At 41.7% G+C, this 21,201-nt stretch overlaps 1 protein-coding gene across 1 annotated transcript in view; it reads right to left on the reverse strand.

The window, feature by feature from the left end:
• Window positions 1–21,201, reverse strand: part of HEATR9 (HEAT repeat containing 9) — a 46,819-nt gene that overhangs the window by 12,470 nt on the left and 13,148 nt on the right. Inside the window, exons 6-10 of the mRNA XM_058165548.1 lie at window positions 13,489–13,545; window positions 5,403–5,463; window positions 3,118–3,248; window positions 2,795–2,983; window positions 395–487 (exon numbers count right to left, since the gene is read on the reverse strand). Coding sequence (XP_058021531.1) covers window positions 395–487; window positions 2,795–2,983; window positions 3,118–3,248; window positions 5,403–5,463; window positions 13,489–13,545 — 531 coding nt within the window. The remainder of the gene's footprint in view (window positions 1–394; window positions 488–2,794; window positions 2,984–3,117; window positions 3,249–5,402; window positions 5,464–13,488; window positions 13,546–21,201) is intronic.

Genomic DNA, 21,201 nt, shown 5'->3' on the forward strand with positions numbered 1-21,201 from the left:
TCCCAGTGGTGATAAAGTCAGACTCCATGCAGTTTTTGAGGCCTCTCCTGTCCCACCCTGTCCGACTTTGCAACTTATCCGCAAGCTTTTGATTCTTAACTATAGAATACTGGTTTTGAGAATAGCTATTTTAATGCTTACAACATCACCTGAATTGTTATCTGGACAAAAGATGGAATTACAATGAATCAATGGATGAAAAATCAAAAGAGGTAAATGCATTATTAAAGTATATATACCAAAGCCAGAAAGTTAACCAAAAATCTTAAGCAGCCAAATCAGGAAAGTGAGCAGTAGGAGAAAGATCTATAGACCAGCACATCAGCTGGAAATTAAATTAAACAAGTTAACCAAAAATTAAATAATGGCTCAAATACTGGCTCAGATCTCTTACCTTGTACACAGGGGAGCGTTCCAAATGGTCTAAGACTTTCCGGATAATGATAGCATTCATTACGCCCATGTGCTTTACCAGCATAATCAAAGCCTACAGAAAGGAGATGTGGATGGAGTAACCCAGGTTCAGAAGGAAAAGGAGAAAATCAATTTAAGCTGAACCCACAGAGGCCTGTCTAGATTCAAGGCACTAAGGAAAAACATGGAAAGCCTCAGGCTACCCAAGTTAAGCTTTGAACTCTTAATGTGATAGTTTATTGCTAGCTACTTGTCCAACAACACCTGAAAAAAACCTCAAGAAAAGAAGATTTCAAAATTTCTTTTGTTTTTTTTAAAAAAACTGCTTGAGTCTTTGCATAAGAGCTTTCCAATATGACCAAGTTAAAAGGCTACACACCAGACCTTGAGCCAAGAATTCATAGTCAAGCAGTTTTAGGACTTAGATTTAGAATGCTTCAAAATGAGTTCTAAGTTTAGAACTCTTCTTAAAGAGTGCTAAATCCATATTTAAAAGCAGCCCAAATAACAGCTGATATGAACGGAAGAGGAATAGGATTTTATCAAGTGGTAGAATGCTCTCGCTCACTTGCTCACTCACTCTCTTGCTCTCTCCCTCCCTTCCTCCCTCTCTTTTTCTCTCACACACAAGCACACACTCACTCTTACTCCACTGGACAGTCATCGCTCACCAACACTATTTGGGCTGACCCAGGGCTCCAAATCATAGAATGTCCAGGTGACTTGGCTGCTATATGTTGAGAGTCCAGTTTCAAAGATCCAGATTCTCCCATAGTTCAAAGAAGAATGGCCTTAATGGATAGTGTTTGAGGAAATGGTGTACTTACTCCATTCTATAGCAGCCAATAAGTATCAGGCTGATACTATCCCTTAAAACTCATGGAAGATCTGCCAGGACCTGTTGCCTCCTTGAGGAGGACAATAATACTTAATACTGAAACAGCCAGGGATTACTTTAATTATGAGTTTGGCAACACATAAAGGCAACCTCATGAGGAAAGAGCAGAAAAACAAGGCTCCTCAAATATGTTTGTACCACAGTTAGGTACAGGTGGGGAAAGGCCAATGGCAATATATTTTTACTTCATAAGTACCCATCATTCTGCAGCTGAAAAATGGTCATCTCAAACCTTTCTTTTGTCTTTAGCTTTTTCTTTATTTCTTTATTTTTTATTTATTTATTTCGTCACAACAATATATGTAGGTATCATACAAAAAGATTATATAGTATATAAACACATATTTGAGTAAATATTAGGAGTTATAAGCATATATATATATATATATATATGTATATATATATATGTATATATATATATATATATATATATATATATATATATATATATATATATATATATATATATATATATATATATATATATATGAAGAAAAGAAAAACAATAGGACAGGAACGGTAGGCACTTTTGTGCGCTTATTCACGCCCCTTATGGTCCTCTTAGGAATGGGGTGAGGTCAATAGTAGAAAGTTTTTGGTTAAAGCTTTTAGGATTATGAGAAGAGACCACAGAGTCAGGTAAAGTATTCCAAGCACTGATGATTCCGTTACAGAAGTCATATTTTCTGCAATCTAGATTAAAGCGGTTGACATTAAGTTTAAATCTATTAGTTGCTCTAGTATTATTGCAATTAAAGCTGAAGTAGTCTTTAACAGTAAGGACATTACAATAGATGGTTCTGTGAGTTAAACTGAGATCTTGTCGAAGGCGATGGAGTTCCAAGCTTTCTAAGCCTAGGATTTCAAGTCTGGTGGGATAAGGTATTTTATTGTTTTCAGAGGAATGGAGAACTCTTCTTGTAAAATATTTCTGAGTTTTTTAAAAAAAAAACAGGTTTGTGATGCAAGTTTGCAGCATAGAATACATTAATGCTAAGTCTGTTCTTCTAACATAACAGACCTCAATCCAATTTTCCATTCCATCTTCTGCAGCTTTTTTCTTCCTTGGAGATCCAATAATTCATTTCCTAAGGTCTTGTTTAATTTGGTATGGCTCAAAGTTTCCATTCACCATTGGGTGGAGCCACAGAGCAGATACACAGTCAGATATTCTTTGTATAGCTTTGTGTATTTGTAGCATTTTTCTCTTACTCACCAAGGTTTGTGTTAGAAAAGGGGCTGTCAAGTGGAAAAGGAAACCCAAGCTCTCCATGAACAATGAAGATAATTTTTAAAAATCTATTTCTAAACAGAAGTATCATTAATCCTAAGAGAGCTTTCTTTTTTGATTAAAATCAGAATTCAGATCAAATCTAATTCTCTTTTCCTTTTCCTGGGCAAATGTTTCTGAGGTACCCTAGAAACCCTTTGAGAAGATAGAAATGCAGCTTCAATCTCTGCATCCACATGTGGCTTCCCCACCTGAAACCTCTTCTTCCTCTCTACATGGGTCAAAAACATGAACATTGTCTCTTGGGCAATTGGATCGGACTTGTCCAGGTACCCTAAGCAAAGAGCTGCATTGAAGGTGATGCTGTCCAAGGGTTCCTCCAAATTCACCAAGCGTTTCAGATTTCGAATTAAACTGGACCGAGCCCCAATGCAATAATACTGTGAAGAGAAAGGAGATGAATTAGTTTAGCTACAGCAGTGTTATCCTAAGTAGCATTCCAGAAAGGAAATGGTTGCCCAGAGCTTGGGACAGCATTTGCCTACCAATAGTATTATACATTCTGATATGTTACCTCAAAGGAGGGTGTTCTTGACCATGCTTGTAAAGCAACTTTCAAAGCAGCCAGTGTGTCTTCTCTCCGATTTAGGCTTGCCACTTTCAGGTGTCGAATTAGCACTTTCATTACACAAGTCTCTAGGCAACCTACTCCAGAGAATGGAGAAGTAATGAGACCAAGGAAAGCAAAACAAAAATACACAAACAAAAACACCTTCATTGAAAATTCATCAGCAATCACAGAAAAATACACTGATGTAGTCTAGGAGCAAATAGTGGTGTGTGTGTGTGTGTTTTCTAAATCTTCTCCAGAAGCTTATGTATGTAATGGATGACATCTAGCATTGTCCTCAGGTTTGTTTGTTTTTGGGTGTTTTTTTTGAAACACAGGAGTTCTGAGCTACAGCCCTTTCTCATCATTTCAGCAAGAGTTTTCACTGTGAGGCTAGGAGAACTATGGTCAGACAGCAAAGAGCCAGAGGCCAGACACATCCATTACAATTACACTTTTACTGACAAAGGCTAGCAGCCTCAGCCTCCAGGATACAGCTCTTTGATAAACTAGTTCGTTATTATAACTAATGAAGTGTTATATACTAGAAAAGTTGTAATAGATCAGAAAACCAGCAACTGCTATCAATGAGACTCAAGTCACATAATGTAGCAGGACCTCAAGGTTCTTGTGACTTCTATCCTTGAAGTTTACCTTACTGGGCAATGTAATGGAGCCTAATCATATGTACAGTTCCTTATATGTATGGCCCACTGTTTGCACTTAGGTTCACTGCCAGCTGTGTACAGCTGTTGCCTGCCTTAAATTTCAACCCAGGGACCATATGAAAATACATGGCTCAACATACAACTTTGTTTCTCCACAAGGTTTGATTCTAACAATAGAATTAAAACCCAGAAAGCTAACTAATTCACAATGCTAAAACTGCTCATTAGTTCCTTTCTTGGAAACAGAAACCAATTTTAGCCTTGATTTTAAAAATGTGTGCTCTAGGATCGTATACTAAATACCAGGCTGCACAACATTTACGGTTGTCTGCCTCTGATAAAATTAACAAGAATCATATATACATCACATGCTCTGCCACAGAAAATCATGACGGCTAAATCCGCACCCTTTCCATGAGCACAAATACAGAACATTGGCCTGAGGCACATTCCTACGTGAGTATTAAGTTCTCCATACAACCCTTTCAAAACATCTGAGCACTTAGATTTGTTCTTCCTTCCAGCATTGCCATCCTTGTCTTTCTTTCAAACTCAAAAATTCTTCTTTGACCAGCCATCAGATTTTTCTACTCATTCACCAAACATTTTGCAAAGAAGGTTTTAAGATTTCTAAGTTTCAATCCACAAGGAGGATGTGTCTGTTGTAGTGACACCTGTCACTGTCATTTGATAGGACTATCATTAAGTGTTGTACCTTAGGATTCTTGATGAACGTATCTTTTCTTTTATGCACACTGCGAGCTTATGCACCAAGACAAATTCCTTGTGTGTCCAATCACACTTGGCCAATAAAAAATTCTATTCTATTCTATTCTATTCTATTTTATTTGGAGTGGGGTATTGCTCTTTTATTAATATTTTTATCTTTTGCCTGAAACAGCAGAGTGACTTCCTATTTCACCTACCTTTTCCCCACTCCACAACCGCATCTACTTTTTAAAAACTTTTGTCCATATTTTGTCTATTTTCCCCTCAATTAGATCACTGTGCTCTGAGAAGTGGCATTAAACCACCTGTGAAAGACAGCTCTCTTTTCATTCAAGGATGCCTGCTAGGCAGCAATCACTTTTGGGGGCGGGGGAATGTCAGTCCAGAGAATACTTCTGCCATGAAAAAGATCCAATAAAAATTATGCCTGGGCTGCCTCTTAGCTTAAAGCCCTGTTTTCCCATTTCTTACCATATGAGTGATCACACAATCAGTAAAGTATCCTTCCTCAATCCAAAGGCAGGAGCAGCCATCACATTCCAGAGGGCTGATTTAAATCTGCTTCAATGTTTGTGTTCATCACCACTCCACCACCATGCACGACTAACTGTATTTTCAATGCTAAAGTAATTCGCCTGGCTTAATGCATGACACAAAGCAGCTAACTGCAATGAGCGTCATTTAGAATGAGGTCCTATTTTAAAGAAACAATATGGCAAAGTCCCAGGATTACAAAGACCATCAGAGAAATTGTTGTCCAGTTGAACAATCTAAAATCGGCAGCCCCAACCATTGTAATGCCTTTCCACTGGAAGTCTCTATGTCCATAATTTGAGAAGAAAAGTCACTCACCAAGCAAAGCCAGAGATCGAGCTGCCTCATACTGCAAAGGGGTATCGTCACATTCTTGAACCTGAGAACATAAATATTGATAAAAGACTAAAAAGAAATCCTGCATAAACACAACAAAGAACTGGGCTGCAGCCCAACTAAGACTACTGTGTAGTATAAGAACAGAAGAAGTGCACAAGAGGCAAATACCTATCAGTACTGTTATGTATTCATGTTTGTACCTTTAAATATTTGAGCGGGAAATCAGCACGTTGCTGATTGGACGAAGCCTCCAGTAGAACTGTATAAAAGGAGAGGTTTTTCCCCCAGCCCGTTGCTGGGTTCACCCTATATTAAAGAGCTGTTGTCACTACCCTGGTCTCCAGCCTCGTTACTTCCAGAACTTAACATTGGCGACGAAGGTGGGATCTCGAGGCTAAGGAGAACCAGAACCGAGCTGAAGCACAATAGACCCGAACCCAGCAAACTCAGGGCAGAAAAGCGGAGATGGCCAGTTACACTCCGCCCGCACCGTTTGACCCGGCTAAGGAGAAATGGGGAACATATATGACCCGTTTCGAAAGCTTTCTAGAAGCCAACGAACTGCAAGGAGTTCCAGATAACCGAAAAAGGGCTTATTTCTTAAGCCACTGTGGTCCGGAGGTCATTGATATCGCAGAAGCCCTGGCAGAGCCAACGCCGTTGCAGTCGGTGTCGTGGCCAACTCTACAGACTTTACTAAAAAACCACTTCGCACCAACGCCGTCCAAATACGTGCGGCGGTTTGAATTCGGAGAGCGAAGGCAGATGGAGGCGAATCCGCCGGTGACTACATGGCCGCCCTAAGAAAAGCGTCCAAGGACTGCGGATACGCGACCTGGGCGAGGTGCTCCTCGAGCAACTCATCCGAGGTCAAAGACATCCGTTTGCGGCGGCGGCTGCTAGCAAAGAGCAACCTAACGCTGGCCACCGCTCTGGGCGAAGCCAGAGCACATGAAATGTCCACCCAAGCGGCGGAGACACTGCAAGCCTGTCCCACAAAGGCGGCGCGAAGGCAACTCCGGTGCACCAGGAGGAGGTTCAGACCGAATCCGGCGGTGAAGATGAGGAAGGGTCTGCCGAACCGAGAAAGCGACAAAGGGGACCGAGATGAATCACGGAAGCTGCGGGGTCAACACCAGCGCCAACGCTGCAAGTTTAAGGACGCGACATGTCGGCGGTGTGGGAAGAAAGGGCACCTAGCTCAAGTTTGTCGAGCGGCCCAACCTTCCGAAAATTCAAATCGGCCAATCAGGCGCGGAATCGGCAAGGCGACCGCGATTGGCTCAAACAAAAAGGCGCGGATTCAACCAAACAACTGTGGTCATAGGCGCGCCTCGACCAAAGTGGAGAAGAAGATCTTCACCAAGCCAAAAATAGAGGAGTACGGTGCCGGCTTGAAGTAGACACGGGATCAGCGATCACCATCATGTCCTGGGACACTTTGGCGAAGTCACTGCCGTCGTCGCGGCGCCACCTGCAAGCACAACGGCTACGAGTCCACGACTACCAGGGAATCGCATCCCTGTTCGAGGACCACCTCCGTCCGAGTCGAGTACGGTCCACACAAGAAGACCCTGCCCATCACGATCGTCGAAGGAACTCTGCCCAGTCTGTTGGGACTAGACTGGTTTCGTGCCCTGGGCATGGGAGTGACTGGCATCTACAGAAGTGACTGTAACCTGAAAGACATTCTCTTTAACGAGTTCGAAGATGTCTTCAAGGACTGCCTGGGCAAGTACAAGGGACCCCTATTTCCTTCAACTTAGACCCCAGGTAGCCCCATTAGGCTTAAGGCGAGGAGAGTCCTTTGCCCTAAAACCAAAAATCGATAAGGAGCTGGACAAGCTCATAAATCAGGGATTTTGGTGCCAGTCGATCACGCAAAGTGGGAGGCGCCAATCGTCACCCCAATAAAACCGGACGGGTCAATTAGAATTTGCGCTGACTACAAGGCGGCGCTTAACAAAGCCTTACAGAAAAGCGCTTACCGGTTCCGTGGTGCAACCCTTATTCCACTCTTTGGGGCAAGGGCAAGTCTTTGCAAAGTTAGCCTTGGCCCAAGTCTACCAACAACTGCCAGTAGACGCCCGCACAGCCGAAGCCCAAACGATTGTAACGCACAGGGGGGCCTTCAAGTGCACCGATTGCAATTTGGGGTTAGTGTGGCACCAGGGCTGTTCCAAAACCTAATGGAACGACTACTGCAGGGGCTCCCAGGGTAGTTCCCTACTTGATGATGTCCTAATTTCAGGGAAAACATGGAGGAATTGGGGAGGCGGTTAAGAAAGGTTTGGGCATTTTCCGGACAGCCGGATTAAAAGTCAAGGCAAACAAATGCCAGATAGGGGTCGAATCCGTCGATTTCTTGGGCTACGGATAGACAAGAAAGGAATTCACCCACTGAGAGCAAGGTTAAGGCAATTAGGAAGGCTCCAGCGCCCAAAAACAAAGCAGAGCTGCAGGCATTCCTGGGATTGGTGAATTTTTACGCGGTCTTTTTAAAGAACAAAGCAACCGTTGCGGAACCGCTGCATAGACTCTTAGGGAAAAATACTGTTTGGTCTTGGGGAAAGTCGGAAAATAGGGCTTTTGAAGCAGTAAAGAACCTGCTCTCAAGTGATAGCCTGCTCATCCAATATCACAACTCATTACCCCTAGTGCTGGTTTGCGATGCCTCCCCTTATGGGGTGGGGCTGTACTCAGCCATAGACTTCAAACGGCACAGAAGTCCCTATAGCTTTTTACTCTAGAACGATGTCCTCCCCAGAGAGAAACTACAGCCAATTAGATAAAGAAGCACTAGCCATTGTGTCAGGGGTTAAAAAATTCCACGAATATGTCTTTGGGCGGAATTTTGAAATCGTGACTGACCACAGACCGCTACTAGGGATACTGGCTGGCGACCGCCCAACGCCTGTGGCACTTTCGCCACGACTGACCCGATGGACTATATTCTTAGCCGCTTATTACAAGCTGCAGCATCGACCAGGAAAAGAAGTGGGGCATGCAGACGCGTTAAGCCGATGCCCACTACCAGGGCGACCGAAGACCCCACTCCGGGACGCCCATCCTACTTATTGACTCTTTGGACTCTGGCCCAGTCACATCGAAGGAAGTGGCTCGGGCATCATACCGGGACATTGTGTTAAGGACTGTACTCGGTTGGGTACAGAGAGGGTGGCCCGCTGCGCGGGGCGAAAGGTGCAAATAATTTGTTAAAAAACGAGATGAGCTCTCGGCTCAAGGGGGGTGCCTGTTATGGGGTGATCGTGTAATAATTCCTGATAAATTAAGGGAAAGGTATTGGACCTCCTCCACGAGGTCACCCAGGGATCGTAAGGATGAAGGGTTAGCTAGAAGCTATGTGTGGTGGCCACTCATGGACGCAGAGATTGCTGAGAGGGTAGGGAAATGCCAGGCTTGCCAAGAGTCCAGACCTCTACCCCCAACGGCCCCAGTCAGGGAATGGGAAAAGCCCCAAGGGCCCTGGTCAAGAATCCACATTGATTTTGCTGGCCCCTTCCACGGCCAAACGTTCCTAGTGGTTGTTGATGCATTCTCTAAATGGTTGGAGATCATACTCATGAAATCCACTACGGCCGAAGCAGTAATCGCAGCCCTCCGCCACCTATTTGCAACTCACGGGTTGCCGGACACTCTGGTGTCCGACAATGGGCCTCAATTCACGGCAGCCCAGTTTGAAGAATACCTGGCAGAGGAGGGCATCCGACATGCCCTCTCTGCGCCTTTCCACCCTGCGTCGAATGGCCTTGCAGGGCGTTCCGTCCGGAGCGCTAAGGAGGCATTGTCCAGGCTCAAGCCAGGTGACTGGCAAACAAAGATAGACTTTTTCTGGCCGTCAGCACAGAACCCCAAGCACGGTCCCCGGAAAAAGCCCAGCCGAATTACTAATGGGACGGAAACTCCGATGCCCACTTGACCGTTTGAATCCCCATTACACACCAGAGGGTTACAAGGGGGAACTAGAAAAGACAAGGGAAATGAGCATAGGCGACCGGGTGTGGGCCCGAAACTATGGGGACGGCCCTAGTTGGTTCGCAGGACAAATAATAAAGATAACCGGCCCAAAATCGTACGTGGTAGAGCTACCAGACAACCGAGTGTGGGCGCCACATAGATCAGATAAGGAAGCGAATAACTGATCAAACCGAACCAAATGAAACAGATCATGACCAATACCAATTTGAATTCACAGCTGACAATGACCCGGGGGAGGCGCAAGACTTAGCTGAGGTCCCAGAGTTCCAGCGACGCCATCAGGTTCCCGAGGGAAACAGCAGGGACAGTTTCAAAAATAATCCAAGGCCGGGTGGCCAAGAAAAAGAGTCGGCCAATAATCCGGAGCCCGTTGGCTCAGAGAAAGAGCTGGGAGGAGAAAACAGCCCCTCCGACCAGCTCAAAACACCACCCAGAACTGAACCGCGCAGGTCAGAAAGAACTAGGAGACGCCCAGGTTATTTGCGTGACTACGTCGAAAAATAACATGTAAATAAATATGTAAATAGAGGCAAAGTGTTTTCTGGGAGGGGAGGAGTGTTATGTATTCATGTTTGTACCTTTAAATATTTGAGCGGGAAATCAGCACGTTGCTGATTGGACGAAGCCTCCAGTAGAACTGTATAAAAGGAGAGGTTTTTCCCCCAGCCCGTTGCTGGGTTCACCCTATATTAAAGAGCTGTTGTCACTACCCTGGTCTCCAGCCTCGTTACTTCCAGAACTTAACAAGTACCTCAAGACATTTTATATTTTCGATATAAAACCAACCTTTCCTGGGCTTTTGGAGTTGTAATCTAAGAGCAAAGCACCTACAGAGCTGGTCCTTGTTTAGCAACCACAGTTGGGACCAGCAAATAAAATAAATAAAATAAATAAATTCACTTGTTAAGTGAAGCAGTTGCTAAGTAAAACTGCAGTTGTGTTTATGATCTTACTTCAGCTTTCCTTTGCTTTACAAACCTAGAAAGATGGTAAATGCAAGGACTAGTCGCAAAGTTATTTTTCCATCACCATCATAACTGCAAACGGTTTCTACATAAAGCAGTCGATAAACGAGGACTACCTATTCCAAATATAGCAATTGGTGAGATCCTTAATAATTCCCTTTATATGACCCTGTAATCCTTTAATTCAGGGTAGAGTTGAGGAGATTGGCTACAGCTGAGCATTTACTGGTTGGATGCCCTTCCTGACGCCACATAGAGCTTAGAGCAAATATTTTTTTCTTTGCGACCAAGGAGAAAAATACCTGCCACTACCTAGGATTGAACTCTCAACCTTCTGAATTTCAGGCAAGTATCTTCACCGCTAGGCCACTACTTGGTGTGTGGCAAGAGGTGTGATCTTTAATATGGCTAAAAATTTCCAATAATGCCTCTGGGCTCGATGTCGAGACCCAGAGGCATTATGGAAAATTAAGCTGGGTTCTGCAGTTCTTTTGTCTTATACTTTACTTCCTAGGTTTACACATTGTATGTGTGGAGAGGGATGGAGTTTTTTAAAAAAGAGGAAATTAAAATACGAAGGCAAGAAAGGTTGGAGAAAGTTGGGTTTGCTTTATTACTCTGAGCCTCATAGTGAGGTTTTGGAGGCAAATACCACATTTAATGATTTGGGGCAGGTTGTGGGTCACAGTATCTGGAAGTGAGCCAAACACATGATCTAGTTTTATTTGTAATTTCATTTTTAGTTAATTTAGGGTGTGTGTGTGTGATGTATGTTAAAACTGTGTTAACAGTATATATGTGTATATGTATGTATGTATGTATGTAGGCACGTACATATGTGTGTATATATTCCCCACCATAAAATGGCAGGAAACCAAACTCTAGTAGTGCAGCCATAATAAACAATAAACTTCAGGGCTCATTTGCTAAAACTTCAGAAACCCACAGAAATATTTCTTATCTGAAGAGATGTCAATGATCCATTTTTGTATTGTTCTCAAACTTTCTCCCAGAGCACTTTGAGACTCTCCTGTCACCCCTTTTGGATAGAAATTGAATTTTCTTCCTTAATAAATAAATCTCCCTATTTTGGGCCTTCCAATCAAATCAGTTATTCTTTGGTGGAATAAGTCAGGTATAGGTCAGCTGTATATCTAACCCCTAAGTTTTCAAACGGCCCAATAGCGCGCACATGCACACAGGAAGAAAAGAAAAGAAGACTTTGACCATGTGTTCAAAGGCCTGTTTCTTTTAATGCAAAAGGCCTCACTCACGTGATTCTTTTTATCCAATGTAAAAGTAATTAAAATTAGCTCTGGTTTTTATCTTCCAAGCAAAGGTCAGTAGAAAAGTGAATTTAGCCTAGAGGGTTTTTTGATTTACCAGCAAGCCTCAGGCCATTTGCTGGAATTAGGAAAGTAACTGTCAAACTCCTGGAAAAGGCTGGCCTTCAATTATCCTTCTGGTTCTGTAACATTGACAATCAAGGTCAGAAGAAGAAATGAGAGCTTATTAGACGACATCCATGCGATGATCTTTCTCTGTTTTTACTTTTTGCAATGCACTCTGAATACGTTCTGAAATCCAGAATCTTATTCAATTAATATTGAGAAACTAGTTCAGCAAAGCCAAGGTTTTATTTGAAATTATGTATGTTATTGCCTTTATTTCTCCTTTCTATATTTAAAGATAGGCCTATTGATTTCCTAAATGGGGTTTTCATTAAAATCTTCCCCACATGCATGATGAACAGTTTAAAGGGCAAACACAAACATAAGTATCTATTTTCAAACACAGTAATGTCAAAATGATGAAATGTTGTGTTGCCACAATACAAGTTCCAAGGTTTTGTACTTGCCCCTTCTTTGGAGGCACCTCCAGACATACAGTTTGTTAAATTCCATATTGTTCATTTTGGCTAGAAAAATCTAAGGCACTTTCTTTTTGAGTTTTGGAGGACTGAGTCAAAGAGAGAAGTCCTTGGCAGGAACACTTAGAATTCCCCAGTCAGATAGATGAGGGCATGTCGCTGGTAGCATCCTGTTGTAATGATCTATTTCTGCAGTGGAAGGGATCTACGAGTGAGGTATTAAACTACCACCCCCTCAGGACAGAATCTAAAAGGCGAAATCTGTATCTTGATAAAGGCCATAATAATGAGAAATGCTATGTTTGACCCTGTAATAGTCACACTGTTACATACATGCCAATTTACTGTGAAGGCCTTGCCATTATCGGTGTTTATGTCTGACAGTTGAGGACCCAACTAGATATTTTCAAAAATACGGAGCTGCCACTGTCCCTCCTTTCCTTCATCCTTCTCCACGGCGACCTGGGTCAAGAGCAAGACAAGGTGCTCTCTATGTCCTGCTCCACTAATGGACCTACTAACACTTCCTTGGGCTTCCTTGATGCCTAGCATGCTTCCAGCTTTTTCAACACATTTTAAAGCAGGGTTTTCAACCTTGGCAACTTTAAGATTAGTCAACCTTAACAGGCTGGCTAGGGAATTCTGGGAGTTGAAGTCCACAAGTCTTAAAGCTGCCATGGTTGGAAAGGCCTGTTTTAAAGATTTTTCTTATTTCAAAAAGATAAGAAATGGGAGCTTTGCATGCCTCAATCATCATCCTTTATTTCATGCCCTACTTCGAGGACCACTTACTGTAATGGAAGCATTTTTAGAAAATAAAAATATAACTTAGTATTCTACTTTGCTGGGATCTGACTATTCATAACAACTACAAAGTTAAAGTGGTTGGGAGCAACCTGATAGCTGGATTTCACAGTGAAGAGCACATTGGGGCATCCAGTTTGCCTTTTTGTAAATGGGTAGTTTGTGGTTGGCAACGGACATCATTCTGTGAATGGATAAGCCTCACTCCTCCCATTATGTTTTATGAGAGCATTGCAACATGGCCTCAGAGCTTGAAAAGTGCTGCTCATCACAAATACTAGAGAATCATGGATCAACAACACCGGACTACAGTTCCCATCGTTCCCAGCCATCAACCATACAAGTAAACAGTCCAAAGAAAGGAGGGAATGCAAGCTTAGGAAATGCTGAAATTCTCTAAAACTGCAAGAGGGGTCCACATACTTACGGTATTATAAAGTGCAGATATAACAGATTCATCACCAGTTCCAAGTTGTCCAAGAGCCTAGGAAGACCAGCCATAAAAGTTAGAAAAAGTTACATACTATAGCCTTGAAACATGGACATACAATGAGCCAATCAAAGGGCCCCTCCAACTGACTAAAGTGTGTGTGTGGGGGAATGCAATAAGTGCCTTTTTTTCCAAATCAGCTGCTATGCCTGGAGTAATAAAACTACCTGCCCCCCATTCTACACAAAAATGTAAGAACATCCCCAATTACATTACAATGCCTATAGCCATAATGGCGTGCCAGAGGTGGCAATCAGAGCCCTCTCTGCTGGCACATGTGCCATTTTCCCAGGTGAGTTCTCTGTGGCGTTTCTTTCGTGAGCTTCTGTTTCCCTGCAAATGACGAAACAGAAGCTCAAAAAAGAAAAAGATCTTACCTCTTGCCACACTGCCGGTGTTAGGATGCCCGGCCTCCCGCCAGCCAGCTGATCTTTGGGTCTCTGCTGCATATGTGCACATGTCCGTGCATGTCAGCATGCATATCCATGCATGTTCATGCATGCGTGTGCATGTCCTTGCATGCATGCATTTGTGCACGCGCACACACTTTTCAGTTTGGGCATGCGCGTGCAGTTGGAGCACTTGGTGTCTAAACGGTTTGCCATCACTGGCCTATAGAATGCATTTCTCTGTTCATTTGGAAAGAAATCTGAGTGATGGCTATAGGAAGAATCTAGCTGGCTACAGACGTACCATTCTTTTGGTTCTGTTCAGAAACCACTATATCTCAGTGAAATTGGAAGAATAGCATGCCATCAATGTTTTCTATTAAGCATTTTCCACAGTAATTCTAACTTGTTGCTTCAGTGACAAAAGTAGAGGACTAAATGTAGAGGATATTTAAAAAAACCAAGCAGTTTTTAATTGCTGCCATCTGCTTGCAACTCTTCCTGGGCGCATAGCAAATCCAGGCAGAGGACAGGAGTAAGTAACGCTGAAGAGAGCTGGATTCTCTTCCCCCTTTACCTCAGCAGTTTGGTTGTTGTTGTTGTGCCTTGAAACAAAAGTCCCCTCTCCCTAAAATTTTTAAATGAAAGTTATCTGGGGGTTACAGGGACAGCCCTGAATTCAGGAGCCAGGAGGTATGGAAAATTTCCAGTCAATGAGGAAAACAGACTTTTGAAGGTTCAATGCTGAACAACAACAACAACAATTGCTAGTTTTGCTGTTGACAGAATAACAGAATAATAAGGTTGGAAGGGACCTTGGAGGTCTTCTAGTCCAACCCCCTGCTGAAGCAGGAAGCTCTATGCCATTCCAGACAAATGGCAGTCCAATCTCATCTTAAAAACCTCCAGTGCTGGGAAACCCACAACTCACAGCTCACCCACAACTAACTAAGCTCTTGAATGCAGACAGTCGTGGGACCACAGAAATGGTTCCAAAGATGCTTCCAGGCTTTTCAAAAAGACAGCTGCTTCCAATTCCTACAGAAATTCAGCTCAGGCTAAGAGAAGGAAACTTCAAGGAGGGTTTTTTATTATTATTATTATTATTATTATTATTATTATTATTATTATTATTATTATTATTATTATTATTATTATTATTATGAGAGGGGGGAGGCCTTTAAACACACAAGTTTAAAGACTAATCTCCAAAAAGGCTATGAAAGGACTTATACTTAACTGACCTTGATTAGTCTGTATTTTTCTGTCTCTTCTGACAACAGACCTTCAGCACTCAATTTTATCCCTAATATGAACTGAACAGAGTACTCATCAAAGCAAGTTCCTACTGAACAAAAAAGAGCCTCCAGGGGAACAGAATGTGAGGTCAGCCTTTTTTTTTTCTTCCTTTTCTTTTTCTCTAATGCACTCACTTACATAACTTACAAATATCCCAAATTAAAAGAAGCAAGCATAAAAATAATGAGTGATTAATCAAGATTTGAGTGGGTGGAAATCTATAGCAGCTCATGCAAAACAAACATAGGCTGCAAATTATTATAATTTGATGGCACGACAGGTCATGTGTGATATAGCAAATAGCATTGTAAGCCTGAAAGCCATCAAACCACCTTGCTATAAATAAGTAAATTAGTATATAAAATGAATATTTAACAGAGCCTAATGTTTGTTCATTAATTATAATTATTAAACCTAAGCATAGCTCATAAAATCATCTGCTACAATGTCCTACCTGTCAATGGCTACTTCAGCTTCAACCACAACAATACACGAGCACACAATAGATACAAACTTAAGGTAAACCGCACCAAACTTGATTGCAGAAAATACGACTTCAACAACAGAGTGGTCAATGCCTGGAATGCACTACCTGACTCTGTGGTTTCATCCCAAAATCCCCAAAATTTTAACCTTAGACTGGCTACTGTTAACCTCACCCCATTCCTAAGAGGTCTGTAAGGGGCGTGCATAAGAGCACCAGGGTGCCTAAAATTCCTGTCCTAATGTTCCCTTTAATTGTATTCATTTTATGTATTCAATCTTACGTTTTCAATATATTATCTAATAGGTACTCGATAAATAAATAAATAAAAAATTGCAATTGTTTTTATGTCCAGTTTCAATACTTCATCTCTGAATTAGATGTCAGAAAGAAACAGAAATTGCAAGTTAAACTGTTCCCTTCCAGCAATGTTTCTACAATAAAATCAGCTGTTTAGAATTTGTAAAGGAAAAAAAATCTGTCATGTTCTTGCTGGATTCTAGAAAACAATCATTAAATGTATGAAAAGAGCAGACAGAGCTGGGGGCAGAGCTAAGGGCACCATCAGTTTAGAACCCTTGCATTCCCACAAGCATTCCAAATCCAACCCCTCCTGTAATTCTGTTGACCCTTATCTGGTGCCAATTAGCATCCAACTTTAGTCAACCATATTCTTATGTATAGGTTTGAATAAATTTTCTATGCTGCAGCCTTGTGAATGGTTCTGGTTCTTTGTTCCTAATATTAAGGTGCTTGACTTGATAGTCTCCTCGCCTCTGTTTTGTTTTATTTCATTCTTAGCCAAACCTGGCTAACACAAGTTATCTTAACCCTGTTTCTCTGTTCCAGGCGTGGACTCGTTTTCTTTCCCAACGGCCCTCTCGCCTATGAGCAAGAGAAGCCCATTCTGAGGTCAGTTCTGGATGCCTTTTTGCTGTTGAAGAAACAGCCACTCTGAACGCTTCCACAAGTTTCTCCTGCCAGCAATGAAAACCAGATAATAACCACGGAGAGCTCTGCCTGTCATTCATTTACTGTGCTGCACAAATCAAAGACATCCTGTTTAAAGTCTGAAGCTAAGGACCAACTAGGAAAATCATTGCCAGTGCAGCAAACATTGACTCTTTGCCCCATCTCCCAGAACTTGGGATTGGATTCCTATCTTTGATCACAGGGCTCTGCAAAGGCCAGATTTGTCTTTTTCCCACTGGGAGAGGGGAAATTCTTCAGGGATTGTTTCTAATTTAGGCTTTTCTTTGACCTTTAAAGATGCCTCCCTCCCATCCATGTGTTCTGACTGCATGGAGGAAACAGTGGAATCATGCCTACAGACTTTATACTTGCAGGCCTTGTCGCTTATCATATGAAACATCCAAAAGGAGGAAACTATATACACGTAGATTTTTCCAGGGGTGAAATCTACTTACCGGCTCGGAAGTGCTCATGCGCACACACATCACATACACACGCAGACCTTCTGCGCATGCACAAAAACTTCTGCACATGCACAGAAGGTAAAAAACACATTACTTCCTGGTTAAAATCAGGAAGTAATGGCACCCAGCCATCACTACCGGATCGCCGAACCACCGGCCACAATCGCTACCGGATCGTGAAATCTGGTCAGAACTGGGAGCATTTCTTGAGATTGTATTTTTCTTGAGATTGGAAGACCTGGGCTGTGCCTATCGTTGTACAAATGAACAGGAGTAAATCCTTGCCTCGGGGAATCATGCAACTGATTCTAGATGCAACATCTGAAGCAATCAGCAGGACTCAAATAAAATGGGGTGTTCATTTGGAAGAACCGAAATAATAATATGCAAACTCTCCTACCAATCTCTAGCAATAACTCTCATTGCACCAACTCTGAAAATCAGAATGTGCTGTAAATCAGGAAGGCTCCACAGTAAGCAAACCTGACTCTATGGGACAGGGAATGGTATAGGTGTAAACATACAGCCAATTGCAAAAATCATATGAAGATCCTATACAGGTAGTCCTTGACTTATGACTATTGTTGAGCCCAAAGTTTCTGTTGCTAAGTGAGACATGAGTTAAGTGAGCTTTGCCCCATTTTGCCACCTTTTTGCCACTTAAAAGAATCACTCCAATTGTTAAGTTAGTAAGTTAATGAATTGTTAAGTGAATTGGGTTTCCACATTGACTTTGCTTGTCATAAGGTCACAAAAGCTGTTATTATTATTATTTTATTATTATTATTATTATTATAACTGGGAGCATTTCTTGAGATTGGATTTTTCTTGAGATTGGAAGACCTGGGCTGTGCCTATCGTTGTACAAATGAACAGGAGTAAATCCTTGCCTCGGGGAATCATGCAACTGATTCTAGATGCAACATCTGAAGCAATCAGCAGGACTCAAATAAAATGGGGTGTTCATTTGGAAGAACCGAAATAATAATATGCAAACTCTCCTACCAATCTCTAGCAATAACTCTCATTGCACCAACTCTGAAAATCAGAATGTGCTGTAAATCAGGAAGGCTCCACAGTAAGCAAACCTGACTCTATGGGACAGGGAATGGTATAGGTGTAAACATACAGCCAATTGCAAAAATCATATGAAGATCCTATACAGGTAGTCCTTGACTTATGACTATTGTTGAGCCCAAAGTTTCTGTTGCTAAGTGAGACATGAGTTAAGTGAGCTTTGCCCCATTTTGCCACCTTTTTGCCACTTAAAAGAATCACTCCAATTGTTAAGTTAGTAAGTTAATGAATTGTTAAGTGAATTGGGTTTCCACATTGACTTTGCTTGTCATAAGGTCACAAAAGCTGTTCACAAGACCCCAGGACACTGCAACTGTCATAAATATGAATCCGTTGCCAAGCAATTTAATTTTGATCATGTGACCATGGAGATGCTGCAAGGTTCGTAAGTGTGGAAAATATAAGTCACAAGTCACTTTTTTCAGGGTCCATTCTAAACTAGACATGTCATATGGATCCGGATCTGGATCTGGCCTGCGATAGGCCCAGAGTTATCCCGTGGAGCCGTCCCGGAGATGGCAAGGGACCAGTCCATGCTGCCCAAGCCCTGGCCATGCTCACCCAGTCAGCCGCGACAACCAGGCCATGCCCCCCTCCATGCCCCCGAGGGCAAACAAAATCCTGATACGGTCCGCAATAGGATCGAGTTTGACACCCCTGCTCTAAACGGTCCCTAAATGAATTGTTATAAATCGAGGACTATCTGACTAGAACTACATAGAGAACACCCACAAATGACAGGAGGTCTAAAAGTAGCACCCCCTTACATTCTGCTCCCAGAACAAATATTTTTTTAATGATTAGAAATACATAGCTGAAATTCTGCAAGGTTATCAAATCTCATGGGATTGAGATAAATCAAGCACAAAAATAGTAACATCTTACATAAGAAGTTATTAGATTTCAGCATTCTTAAACAAGATCCCAGAAGGTATCAGGATGCTACAAGATGGAGGGCCATTGTTCAAGATCACCAGATAGCCTCCATGTGAAGACAATTTTTTTTAAAATGACCAGTTCCTAACCTACATCAAGTTTATGTTTCTTATTAATAGCTTTGGAACAAAGTCAGATTCCTAAAGGAAGAGGGAGGGCAGGCAGAAAGGAGGGAAGGTCAGTCAGTCTGCCAGAGCTTGGCTATAAAACTCTATACCACAAAATGCCAACAAAGATTAAGATCATTCTGCATTCATTTATTACCTTTTAGTGGCCCTTCTGGATTCTTGCATAGTTAGTTTCAAATAAATAACTTCTACGTTAACTAACGTGTTGAAGCCAGTGGGAGCGTGTGATTATATCTGTGTCTTATATATCTGGGGGATTTTTCGTATTTGAATCTTAAAACCACAATGTTTCTGTATGGAAAATAGTTCACTTCCAGCCAAGGGACTTCACAGCAGTTATGACTTCCAGGCATCTAGAAATTTTCCCTCTTAATAAAGATCGTATTAATGCTTTTTTTTTTACCTGAGCGGCATACAGTTGTTCAAGTTCCACAGGAGATGCCAAGGACTTTATGAGAACCTGCAATCAACCAACCAACCAACCAATCAATCAATCAAATGCAAATATTCTAAAAAGGAAAGGAGATGATTGTGAAAATCTCCAGACCATCCCGGAGCGGAGCAATTTTATCGTATAGATAACCACTAAACTCCTCGGCACGTCCCTGCAAAGGGTCATCCCGCACCTCCTGATGAAGGAGAGAGCGGGTCACCCGAAACAGGGCGGCTGGGCGGTTATCTGCCGACGCAATGAGGGTGGAAGCGTAGGAACGCCTTGCCTCCCTCATTGCCACTAGGTAGGTCCTAGAATATGAAGCAGTAACCCTTTCAGTAATAAGTGACTGGTTTAACTTAACAGAGGAAAGAATTTTGAATATAGAAGGTTATGACTTGTTATATGGATGGCATGCGTACTTATTTTATGGAAAAAAAGTGGATAGGGCTTTTAAGAATCATGTGTTGAGAAGTGCTCTTTTGCGGGTCTGGAATAAATATTCCTATAAATTAGATTACAAGATTCCTATATGGGCGAGCCCTAGACATGCAATAGAGAATATAAATATAGAACAGAAACAGGAAATGATTACATATAAAGAACTTTTGTATGCTGAAGGAGGTAGATTGCAATTAAAATCATTACAGGTATTAAATGAAGAAGGGAGGAATTATACTTGGTTTCAATATGGGCAAATAAGTGCTAGATGGAAAGAAGATCAAAAATTGGTATAATGCAAAGGGAGGAAAATTTAATAAAGCAAATTAGAAATCAGACCCAGGAGCATATAAAGAGATTGTATAATGTGTTGCTTGAAATAGATTCGGAAAAGGATTTGGTAAAGGATTGTATGATAAAATGGGCACAGAATATTCAGGAACCAATAATGTTGGAAACATGGGAGAAAATCTGGGTTAGAAATGTTAAGTTTACACAAGCACAGAATTTAAGGAAAATTTTTATAAGATGTTTTATAGATGGCATTTAGATCCCAAAAAATTATCATGTATGTATCCTAATATCCAAGCGAAATGTTGGAGGTGTGATTGTGATGATGCTACATATTTTCATATTTGGTGGACTTGCAAGAAAATTAAGGTCTTTTGGATAAGAATTTGGTGGATTATTCAAAATGTACTGAAGAAGAAGATAAAGTTCCTGCCACAATTTTTCCTTTTGGGAATTATAATGGATTGTACAGGGATTGAGACTAAATTGATTTTGAATTTAATAACAGCAGCAAGACTGTTGATTGGACAATACTGGAAGAAAGAAGAGGTACCTACAATAGAAGAATGGATACTGAAAGTCATTAATTTGGCTGAGATGGCTAAAATCTCAGCGTTTTTAACAGACAATACGCAGGAAAGATATTTAATTGAATGGAAAAAATGGATTGATTATCTACAAAACAGATATCAGATTAAGAAATATCAGATTGCCTTTGAATAATTAGAAAGTTATT

The sequence above is a fragment of the Ahaetulla prasina genome, chromosome 2 (assembly GCF_028640845.1).
Source record: "Ahaetulla prasina isolate Xishuangbanna chromosome 2, ASM2864084v1, whole genome shotgun sequence".
NCBI lineage: Eukaryota > Metazoa > Chordata > Lepidosauria > Squamata > Colubridae > Ahaetulla > Ahaetulla prasina.